Source organism: Pomacea canaliculata, linkage group LG6, assembly GCF_003073045.1.
Source record: "Pomacea canaliculata isolate SZHN2017 linkage group LG6, ASM307304v1, whole genome shotgun sequence".
Lineage (NCBI taxonomy): Eukaryota > Metazoa > Mollusca > Gastropoda > Architaenioglossa > Ampullariidae > Pomacea > Pomacea canaliculata.
In genome coordinates, this window is record NC_037595.1 from 28,968,096 (window position 1) to 28,980,728 (window position 12,633).

At 40.5% G+C, this 12,633-nt stretch overlaps 1 protein-coding gene across 1 annotated transcript in view; it reads left to right on the forward strand.

Moving 5' to 3' along the window:
• Window positions 1-1,846: 1,846 nt before the first annotated feature.
• LOC112567106 overlaps window positions 1,847-12,633 on the forward strand; it is a 36,661-nt gene continuing 25,874 nt past the window's right edge. Inside the window, 2 exon segments of the mRNA XM_025243653.1 lie at window positions 1,847-2,226; window positions 2,524-2,667. Coding sequence (XP_025099438.1) covers window positions 2,586-2,667 — 82 coding nt within the window. The 5' untranslated portion in view covers window positions 1,847-2,226; window positions 2,524-2,585.

A 12,633-nucleotide genomic window follows, 5' to 3' on the forward strand; every position in this document is an offset into this window, starting at 1 on the left:
GGGATCTGAACCCTGAGGTTCTCACTGGATTGGTGTCAGGCGCTAACCGTCGTCTCACCGGACCTCCCGAGTAGAAGGAAAATAATTATACAAGGGCCAGCTACCTGTGGCATCATCTAGCATGCTGACAACATTCCCTTGTAGATGTAATTACAAACAAATCAACCCACCAATTAGCTGTTTCCAGACAAAATTACAAATTTCAACGGAACTCCTTTATTGACTAGCAAGCACGCATGCGCGCACACACAGTTTACATTTACATAGAAAACTCCAGAACACTGCTTTGAAAACAAGTGCAGCTATGGAGTTCAAAATATAAGTTTTGAGTTGGAATCGGATTGGTCAAGGTATTTAGAAAATTTGAATAGTTAGGGCAAACGACTCGGAAATGTATTTCAGTTTTCTTCATCTTGTTTTTGTTTATCTGAGCGAGACACTCCAGTACGACAACAGGAAAACAAATCGCGCACAAATCACGAAATTCAGCTTGTATACAAGATAACTGATAAACACATGCAAACATGTCACTTGTGCAAATGCTGATGTTGTGTGACATTTATTAAACGGTTTACAGAGACAGGGGGAGACACGACATGCGACATTTACATGGCAAGCAGCTTGGGTTTCGTTTTCTGTGGTATTTAAAACAGTTTTTGTCGTTAAAATTCCCATAGTTTTTGTTGTTTTCGACATTTAGCTCATTCACGATACAATGCAATCTATTTTAATACAACACAAAACATGTTATTGAACTCAGATGAGACAAAGCGATCGTTCATTTATCAGTTAGTGGAGAATGAATGAAAGAAATAAGCAAAGAACAAGTCTTCAGTCGCCATCGCACCCGGGACATGACTTCGTGTACATAAACCTATTTTTTACGATAAACTCTTGGACTGATTGTACAGGCAATAATAAACCAACCAGTGATTTTTGCAGTTTTAATCCATTTATTGCCTTTACCATAGTTGTTTTCTAAAATTATTATTTTTTATTTGAGAATTTTTCAGTTCTTGTCTTGCGTACAATGTTCTCAAAGTTTGTGTGGTGTTTCTTGCAGTCACATTATTTTTGTAAAGCGGAGTGCTTTCTGTTTCTGTTGAAACTTAATGGAGGTGAATATACAATAATATGAATGTTTACATTTTTAGCTCAGGTAATTGTGTGCACATTTTTGGGATTGTGTCTAACTTTCTTATTATTAGCTAATTCATTTACTTGTCTCTCCATGTCTGTTTGAAGTCTGTTTCATCTATCATCAAATTCCAATTAAGGTTAAAAAAATTCTTGGATGTTAATGTTGATTACTTTTTTATTAAACTTCCTTTTATGGTCACGTTTCGATCATTTGACGAAAATTTTAAAAAATTCAACTAGTCCTGCAATCAAAGAACGCACGCTCATCTGAACGCACGCAGGAAGGAGTGAACAAAATCTGAACAAATAAACGAAAAAAAAAAATCACGAACAAACCATCCACAATGTCTCTAAATTTACAACGTGTTAGGGCTTAATAAGTTTGGAAACTTTTATAACATGAAATTATTTGTCGTTATTTTTGCTGTCTCTCTCTCTCGAACTTCTTCTTCTGCGTGTCTCTCTCTCTTCCTTCTCCATCATCAGCAGGTCCTCCGCATTTTCCCCCCTTCCCGTATTTCTTAAGCCCCTCAGCTTCTCCCCACCATCCCCATCCCCATCCCCATCCTCATCCCCCACACACGCCGCACGCATTCCAGCATCGAGCGACACCGGGTCTGTCGCTGCAGTGCCGCCGATGGCTGCGCGATGCCAGGACCAACACGACCACCGAGGCGGCTGTTCTGTCGACATCCCGCCACCCCCCCTGCACGTGGCGATACCAAGTGGGCCCTCCCCCCCACACCTCCCTTGGCAGCGTGCCGGAGCCAGCAGGCAAGGTGATACGGGGGCGGATGAGCTGTAAAAGAGACACGAGCCGAGGAACTGTTCCACGTGGAGCTCTTATAAGCTGTCAGAAGGCCTTCCCGTCCCGTTGCACCGTACCAACATACACACAAGGTTTGGGGCTCCATCTCTTCCTTCGCCAACAAGTTTGTGAATGCCAACCTATGTCAGGGTACCACCTTCGTCTTCAGGGTAGTAACAAGCCACAGCATTTCTTATCAACAAGACGGACCGCTGCCTCGTTTTAGTTCTGACAGAAGGGAAGGTCTTTCGCGAAGAACAGCAAACTTTTCTGAACAGGTAGTGTGTGGATGCAAACGCTACCAACCACAATAAAAAAGTTAAACATATAAAAAGTTTAGAGCCTAGCTTTGGTTTTTTCTCTCTCTCTCGCTCCACAATAGTTTTTTGTACAGATACAAATTATTCTTTTGAAACATCTTCAGGAACGGAGGAAGGAAAAAAATTTTAAAAAAAGGTTTGTAAGTGAACATTCTTAACAAAAATCAAAACTAGTTTTCAAAAAGTTAGGGCTGTCGTGTCTGGTCCCAGACTCAGTGGTAGTTCGAAGACAAGAAAGCTCTATCTCGTTGCCAGATTGTCATAGCAGCAAGGTGAGATACAACGCGGAACGACAGACAGAAAGACACTTGACCATCATGAGGAAGACCACATCACAGACCTGCTGGACTGCAGTCACCGTCCTTCTCAGCCTCTCTCTGCTTCTCAGCCCTGCCTCAGGTGAGCAAAAGCCTCTTTCTTCTGGTACCAGCAACATTGTATTCATTCTTCTCTCTTTCCTTGTCTTTCTGGTTCGTTCTCTCGTAGACGATTTGCTTCTTTGTTAGTAAACGAGAATTTCCTCTTCCGTCAACCACCAAAAATTTCTCTTTTCTCTTTTCCGTTAACCGTCGCTTCACTTTGAGCCTTTCCACCTTTTTTATTTTTATTTTTTCTTCTATCCTCTCGTCCTGTCGTTTATCTCTTGTTATTCTCCCTTTATTCTCGATTCTCTCCGCTAATAACGAAAGACCTTTCCTCCTTCGTTACTCTTTATTGCTTTTGCATGCTGTATTTTATTCCTGTATATTTTTTCCACAATTCCTCCTGAATATCATTTTGTCTGTTAAAACTTTATGGTATTTTTCCTCCAAATAATTCTCTTCATGCTTTCGCTGGCAATTGTTTCTCTAGCTTCACCATTTTATCATATTCATCATCGTTCACCGAGAGAAAAACTGAGTGGGAAATGTTATTTCAAACTATTCTAAAATGAAAATCATGTCGCCCTTGTTGTCTGTGACAAGAATGACAAGCTTTGTGAGGGATAAAATATTCTGTGCGGTCTGACAGAATGTGTTTATGATTTAAATGGCCCGATTTTTTTGCCCCTGGTAAGCTCCTTAGCATGTCTCAACACATGGTGTTCAGACCTGCCCTCTGTGGCTTGGACATTCTAAGCCTGAGTTGATATTTTAGTAATATTGCGAGGAGCTCATAATTCGTTTTGAAATACTATTCGTTCTTTCGCGGTATTAAATGGCCGAGACAAGGAGAACTTATTTGTGCATATACATTTATACTGTCCACTTCCTATTTCACTTTTGCGTATATCAGTACAAATATTGTCTTAATTTAAGACATGTGGCCTGATTCACTTTATTAAAAAGGAAAAAGGAGAGAAAGCGATGCATGAAGAAATGATGGAGGTAGAACAAGAAAGAAGTGTAGGACGAAAGAGAGACGAAACAGAAAGAGACAGTGTCGATATTTTTTGAAATCCAAAATTCATCTCAAGTTAATAGTAAGAAAGCTTCATTTGGGCTAAAGTTTCTCATTTAATTATTCTGTCTTCACAAGTTTTGCCAGGTCATAAAACAGCATCGCTAGAGGGTATATTCTTGCAGGAAACTTTCCAGATGGTAATTAATGATCCATTATTCAGACTTATTAAATGTATAAGTCCCAAATAGGATAAGCTTTAATATAGACAGCTTCTCCTCATAAACAAATGACTTGCAAATGGAAGTTCTTCATAAAGATGTGACTTAGTGATGGTAGAATGTTCGAAGAGAAGCGTGTAAAAATGGAAGGAAATGAGGAGGGAGTGGTGGTTAGAATCCCTGGTCTTGTCCGGGAAGCGCGATATTTAAACCCCTCGCTCAGACTCGGTTAGTGTCGGATTTAGCTCCTTGGGCCCTTCAGACAAAATTCGTTTCATCGACAAGCTTTAATTAACTCCTGAAATTTTTCTCTGGGGATGTTTTTAACGGGCAAGCACGTAAATCGACAAAGTCACACTGATAATGATAGGCGTGCGCGCGCACACACACACGGACATACATTGGAAGAAAACAAGTACAATGAAAAAGAGAGAGAGAGACTGCAAGGAATAGAAAGAAAAATAAAGAATAAAACTTAACTTAATTATTATAATATTTTGTTTCAAGTTTCCTGTTGAAATTGTCAGTTAGCTTAATGAACCTTGAGTTCTCTACACTACGTGATAGCTACGTCTCGCGGCTGTTTGCCAAGTACAAGCGTGACGTCACACACAGATTCTGTAATGTAGTGAAGGACCTTGTAAGTAGTTTGACTTGCGAGTGAGGAGGAGTTAGGATGGTAGATAAAATCGCTCGTTGCCTTATCCAGCCTAACATTGCTACTGAATGAGGAAGAATGAAGTTCGTCCATGTTTTAGCGACCTCCAATCAGGGTCTGTATTCAAGAAAGGAGGGGAAGTAGTTATTAGGAAATCAAGGGTAAGCGCGTGTAGACACCGTGGAGGTTGGTTGGCTTACCTAGGAGTATAGTTACCAAGCAGTGGCAAGGATTCTCTGGGGTAAAGTACACATCCGAGGGGTCTGGAGAGTACGTTGTATTCACGTAGACAAGAACTTTGTCTTTGATTTATCTTGTTCACGCCTGGGCAACGACTCACTCTCGCTTCATGAATACGAGTTTTTATGGATATAAATAAAAGACTCAACATTTGAAGTAAATGCAAGGAAATTCTTTGCGCTGGAATGGTGATGCTCCATTCATAGTTGCTCTGCTCCCATGCTAATAATTACAAATTTTGATAATCACATAAAAAGGTACAGGGACGAATCTGGTAATTTTTATTTTGAGGGTACTAATACCCAGGAGTCGAGACTGCAAATATCAGGCAAGATGGAAATGTCTCGCAATATTGTGTCAGGAAAGTATACTCTTCCCCGTCAGTAAGTGCACGGCCCGGTTATCAGCGTCCCCCGTCTTGCTGTCTCTCATTGTTTGATGGAGGACTGTGAGAAGAGTTCACTGTCAGACCAGCAAACCCCTCAAAAACATATCCAGTAAATATCCCCAAAGATCATCACAATACTAAGTACCATGTCTGAGTCAGAATGCTCACCCGAGAAGTAAAAAAAAAAAAACACGAAAAATAAGTTAGTAAGAAGGAAATAAAATTAACAGTACGGAGGTTAGTTAAAAACGAAGAGGCAAAGAAAATTAAAAGATCTCTGGATACCACAAAAAGTTAGGAGAACATTTTTTAAAGTATTAGTCTGCGTTCAAACCCAAGATGGTTAACAAAGGTAGAGGGACAGGTAAGCCCCTCCGCAGCCTTTTGTGATGGGATCATTTCAGGCAAATACTGCAAGTGTTGCAACTTCAGCATTAGTGCCAAAACATATTCCTGAAAAGATTGGTGTGTTATGTTAGAAACTTTAACACAAAGGAAGCTTTGCTCCGTAGAGGAAGTATAGAAAATATCCAACTGCCAAGATCCAGGTAGATAAATAACTCTTTTTAAAAGATAAGGAACCGAAATTGTAATGTGAGGAAGGTGTTTTATTGCAGTAACCTAACTAGACATTTCAGCGAAGAATATCTGTGATCAATCTTATATAATCTGGAATTTGAGAAAGCTTTGGTTAGGCTTAGTGATGACGAAGATGTCTCTGGATGCTAACAGTCGACATCGATGATAGAGAAAAATATTCAAATTTTATACACCATTAAAGGTTTAATAATTCATGACAGAGAGTGCAAACTAAACCTTATGCTGATGATGCTCAAATATGTTGTGGAAGCAGACAGATTGTCATGTGATAAAACTGAGGTCAACATTCATTTAGCATGCGACATGTGCAACTACCGCCACAGGCCTACATGTCGCCCATAAATATTCAAACAAAGAACAACACCGATGATGGAACAGGATAATAAAAACCGTTAAAATGTGTGTAAAGGAAGACAGCAAACTCAGCAGTAAATTGAATGAAAGAAAGAATAATTTCAACAAGGACAGGAAATGAGGAAGCATACACCTTAAAGAATGTTATCAGATCGAGGAGTTTTATTTTTAATTTGTTTCATTTTTTTACACCAAAAAAACGGAAAAAATATATTGTAATGACATCTCACTTTTCATAATTTCCGAGAAAGAAAAGCAAACAAGAAGGAAAGAAGGTCTTTAGGTGTAAGATGAGAAGGCGGGTGGAATGGACGGGTAGAGGAGTGGGTTGAGGAATGAGGGAGGCAGGAGTCTGAGTTGGTTTATTACACGTACGCACTTGCATGCATGCATACATGCATGAACGACTGGTTCCAGATTCTGGCATCCATTGCAAGCATCAGGTAGCGTTCGGGTGGGCACGGAAACGGGCTGGGTGTGCGTGCGCATCCGTGCGGAGGGCGTAGGAGGATGCCGGAACGCGTGCCGCCTCGTGCCGCTGGACTCGGGTCACGCACACACGAACTGGCGCCAGTCATTAGAGGAAAATAGTCCGTGATGGATGTATCGTTATAACGGGCCTGCTGCTGAAGGAGGCCCAGCCGCCGCGCTTCAAAAATAGTTCCTCAGTCCGCCCTCGGGTCGATTAATACGCCGCGGTGGAGGGAGCGCCGTTACGCCATGTGTGGACGCTTGTCTTCTGAATCATTTGCCTTTAATTGCTGATTTCCATTAGCGGCTTACGGTCAGTTTTCACACTCCACACCGCCACAAGTAAAATAAAAGGAAGCAATGAGCAGGGTTACTTGAGCTGGAGTGTTGGAATATCGAAATGGTCTCAAGTTTTAAATAATAATAACAAAAAAAAAAAAAAGGATTTGGGAGAGTTCCGGGTCTTGATGCCTGTGTCTGAAAGGCTTGAAGGAAAACTTCGACATGAAAACTCTCGAGTTCCAACCCTCTGGTAGTGAGGGTCACATGCAGCCAAAAGGAGTTTTTGCTGCTCTTTCCTTTATTCCGATTTTTTTATTTATTTATTTTCTTTGAATAAAACTGTAGAAGGTAAAAGAAAAGGTCACGTCTGTATCTGGCAATCTTTACACCTCAAATATTATTAATCACAGAAAAGAGACTTTTTCTCATTAATATTTGCGAGTATCGACTATTCTCAGATGATGTAAAGGAATAAAATTAAACTTTGAGCTGCTTTGAAACAGAAAGGAAGAGCCGTTTCTTAAAAAAAAATGAGATGGGAGGAAGGTAGATAATGTTATGAAAACAAAGCGAATACGGGGTAGGGAAAGTGTTTCGAATTTGGAATAGAATACAAATGGCGAAAGAATGAAAACACGATTGAAAGGAAAATGTTTGACTGTACATATGGCACATTAAAGAAGAGAAAATGAAACAAACGATTTATAGGGTGATGGGGTCAAAACTCATAAAGTCACTATTTAACCCTTTCATCGCACCCACTCAAAAGATATCTCATTTGAAGATCTAACGGTTACCCTCATGTTGGGTACACTAGTTGGGTACACAGAGATAGGGGTGGGTAGGAGTCAGCCCAGTTTTGTGGATATCCTCCTCCTGACTGGAGATGCACCAGAACTCATTTTCCCAGCGCATTGCGCAGCGTGTGGCCGTGTAATCTCGCGGGATAATCCCACGCCCGTGCTCATTGATTCTCGGTCGTGGAGAAGAACGTGTCCAGAATCTTCTGGGGAGGGAGTTGTGGGTGGTCGAAGACGCTTCCAGATGCCCGTGTGACCTGCAGAAAGAGGTCGAGGTCAGTGTCACCTTACCACGGGGCTTATTGTGCAATGAGTCGATGCCAGTAATGTTGTGGACACACCCACACACACACACAACTTGATTCTGTTTAAAAATAAATGGGAAAGATTTACTTATATTTCCGAAATTCGCCTTGTAAATTAATTTACTCTCATCACTAGATACTCGGGAGTGGACGTGTTGTCCCATCTCACTCCGCACATGTTTTTTTTATTCTCCTGCCGTTATTCGCCAAGTGTTCTGTTTGTCCTGCCAGTCTGTCCTATCAACTTCTGCAACATGTCAACATGAAGGAGGCCATACTTGAGTGTAGGTGGCACTGCCGTTGTTACGGGGCCTGACAGACTTAATAAATAAAACATTAAAATTTTATAGTATGTGCCACTTTCTGCTTTTGATATTACCCAATATTTTTTTAACTTTTCCTACGCACATTCCTTAAGCAAGACACAAATTGTGGAATCCCAGAATATTCCAGAAATGTATTTCGATGTTTACTAAATCAGTAACGGGAAGGTCGCTGGCCTAGAAGATGTAAGGGCAAGTCTGACAACAATTCACACTTTGTTGTAGCGAATAGGCAGGTGACAAACAATGACTATCAATCTTTGAATTGTTTACACAAAAATTTAATTTTAAAATGCTCCGCTGTTCACGTCTTCAAACCATGGATGCTGACTGTAATGGAGAAGTCGACAAATGGCGGATGAGTTTTTTTTAAAAACGAATTGATCAGCTTGATATTCTGCTTGATTGATTTGCTAGCCAGTCATTTGCCGCCCTCTCTGTACCCGACTGTCCAGGCAGTCACTGGCACCCTCTGGGTACCCGACTCTCCAGTCAGTCATTGGTCGCCCTTTGGGTACCCGTCTGTCCAGGCAGTCTGAGGTCGTCTACCACAGAACATCCCTTTGCAACATTGTAATTCTTACTTGCCTGTCTGTGGGTCTACCATACATATTTTTATTTTTGTCGACACCCACGGAAAAGGCCGTCCTGGGGTTTGGAATCATTGATCTTGAGTGGAAAATATTTACATCGATGCTGTTTTTGTGTCGTCCCGCAAAGCACCATTCAATGTTTTTGTCAATACCCAACTGTCCCTCCGAGTGGTCTATCTTTGAACAAAAAAAATATAGTTTGCATTGAAGAGAAAGCAAACAGCATGCTTGGTCCAAGCACGGGTATTTAACCTAGGGAAAAAGGCTCGGGGGCAAAGAAGAACGACAGTTGTGAGAGATACATCTTTCTATTGAATTCAGGATAAATAGAAAGGAAGGAGCATAGGAAGTGTATGGCGAACGAACGGATAGATAAATGAATAGAAGAGATCCATAGATAAACAAGACAACAATAAAGGTGGTGAAATGGAGATGATGGCGATGCACACATTGATGTGTTGAGTAACCGATAGTAAATGTTATTCAACACCTACATGTTGATCTATTGGTGGCAAGTTTTATATCTCCATATATATGTTTTTCTTTATCTTTCAATCTTAATCCTGCAGGCTACGCAAATTTATTCCATCTATCATCTATCTCTCTATCTTAATCAAGCATGTTCATCTATCTTTGCAAGTTTTTATTTCTGCATTATACTATCTACCTGTTTATCTATCTCTCTATCTTAATCATGCAGACTACGCGAATTTCTGGGGTTTTTTTTCGAAATAGATGCTTATTAGGCAAAAGGAATCGAACTATAAATGATAGTTGCTAAAAACCACTTAGTGCACCTCAATGTAGTTGCACTATCTTTCCGAACAGCAGGACTTGCTCAATTATACTTTTCTTCACTCGGAAAAATCATACAATCGATGAAAGCTCACATTTCTTCATCTTTCTCCTCTTAATTTTTTTCTTCTATACTTCTTGTTCATATATCTTGGTCTTTACTTGATGTTCTTGTTCTGGTTATTGTTCTTTGTTGTTATTGTTGCTGTTCTTCTTGCTGTTCTTCTTGCGATTGTCCTTGTTTTCTGACTCTAATTACTTTTGTTTTGAGTTTTTTCTTTTTGTTGTTGTTCTTGTTGTTGTTTATGTTGCAATTTTGTTTTTGTTTTGTTTTTTGTTTGGTTGGTTGTTTTTTGCTGTTGTTTTGTTATTTTTATTTTTATTGCTGGGTTTTTTCTTGTTTTGCTGTTGTTCGTGTTGTTGTTCTTGTAGTTTATGTTGCTGGTTTTTGTCTTTGCTGCTGCTCTTGTTAGGTGTATCAGAAGGAAAGGGGAAAAAACCAGAACAAATATGAACGGAATAATTGGTGGAGAACCAGCAAAGTAGCGAATGGTGTGAGAAATACATCAGTTCAAAGCAGTGAGTCCTTCATTTTCCTTTACTCTACCTTTTGAGTCCATTCAGTTCCATTAACAAAACTGGACAAATTCGTGAAACTGGTTTTCGTTAAATTAGTCCTTGAGGAAACACCACTGAAATTTTATTGAAAAAAGTGAGGAAAACTGTTATATCTCCGACCATTGATGCACTTTGCGAAGAAGAGAAACAAAATATCGACCTGCTAATGTCCGTGAAGGTCCTGCCCACCTCCCCAGGTCGCCCAGACGGCTGCATTTTCCGAATGATGATCACATTTTACGAGTCTGGGACACATTAAATTCTGTAGCAAGGAGGGGGAAAATCAGGCTTCGTATTATCATGCAAGCGTTGATAAGCTCGTACTCACGATATGAAAGACCGTGAACTCTTTTATCCGAGCCTTCTTTCTCCGCTTCACTTGCGGGTGAGTTTGTGTTCTGGAAACACGGAGAATTTCAGAAAAGTTGTCCACCCCTTTCCCAGAAACTTGAGAACCTTCTTCATGATGTTCGATCAGCATCCCGACCAATCCATTTGTATACTGATCTACTAATACATGTAAAAGTACATCTACCTACTAGAAAGTCAGTTATACCCTTGTGACGTCATCTCCGGTGGAGAGGCCTTTGTGCGATTGCGATTGGTTGTCTTCATCTTCTTGGCCATCTTGTCGCCATGCGTTGGCAACACTGTACTTCCTGTAAGATTTATTTCGAACTCGCTAAGAAAGATTGTCTCTCTGTTTCCTTCACTCCTGCACATGCGCAATGACCGCCGAAATGAAACATGACAGATTAGTTCCGGGGATAAAGATTCCTGCTCTCCATGAGCATCGGATCCATCGTCATGGCAACGTATGGTGCAACAGAAGTGCTTTGCATGGGGTTTTCTGTGACAGCTCGTCGGCTGACAATAAAAATGGACTGAAGACCAGTCTGCTGCTTCAAGTCCTGCATCTTCCATCACCAAGACATTTTGTGTACCCACTGTCGACATCTACAGATAAAGACATCGACTTCAGGAGTGACGAAAGAAGACTGAGGACTGTTAAATGTTTTCAAGATGTCCTGCTTCCTATTTTGCGACAGTGATCTGCTGGCTGCAAGTTTTTCCTGCCCATATATCTTCTTCTATCTGTCTCCTTTTCTTTCATTTCCACACTCTCTTCTCCCCTTCCTTCTATTCTTTTTACAACTCACTGAGGTGCAAATTAATCCCAGCTGAAAAGCACTAGTTTCTTCCGACGGTCTGAAAACTGCTCGGCATTTAATCCAGTTTCCTTTATCCGTGAATCTTCCAGCTTAATCAGTTCCTTTCTTCTGATGTTCAACGAGAAGTTCTCTTTGTCATAAAATCTCTCATTTCCATAACAATTCAGCTCAGAAAGGTGTCCTTCAATACTTGAGGCTGCGCGTTGCATACATTTGCAACATTCGCAACATTCGCAACATGCTTTTTGCCATCGATTCCAAGCTGGATCGGGAGAAAAAACTCCAAAGTGTTAAGCTGAAGGGTATATGTGCACAGGTCATGTGTCTTTAAGCTTCATGACGATCTTGGATTTTTCTGCATTCTGGACTGAGATGAATAGCTTCCTGCTGGTTTCAAAATTGGTGTTTCGGGGAATATATTTAAAAAGAGTCCGTTGAGCAAACGATTCGCTGAAATTTTTACTTGTTATCTTCAGCCGCAGATTTATTGAAATTTTTAAATGATGAGAAAGAAAAGTAATACTTCATTCACAACGATAATGTTTGTATGACAAAACGAGAGTGTCATGATTTCAAGTTTTGTATAATTTAAAATTCAGTGGAAGTCTGCAAGATGCTATCTATGGAGGTATATGTTTACACAAACATATTTTCGTACCTGAACACATACACATATCTGCACAACGGAGGCACATATAAGTACACCTTACACATAAATACACACACGAAAAGGATGATGGGAAAATAAAAGCTCGTAGAATGCATGTAGCCACCATGACATGCCAATCCGGTGTTGGTGTACAGAGAGATGGAGTTCCTGTTGTTACTTTTGTAATATTACCCAGACTTTCTCTTTCATCGAGGACCACTTTCAGAAGTTTCCTCCCTGCTCGCCTCCTTTTCCATATCCACGGTTACGATCACCTATCACCCCCGCTATCAAGTTCTCTCCCTTGTTCGTGTTTACCCTCCTTCACTTTCATTTTCCTTTATGCTTCTGGACAAAAATGTCAGGACAAAGACTCCCAGTTTATCATCAGACACCGACACTTAATGTAAAAATCTCCACGAAAATATCCTGACGCGCTGGCAAATCATTTTACTGGGATATACTGTCTTCATCCTGTCACTCACAATTTCCACCTGGCCTTAAATGCCAGAGGAC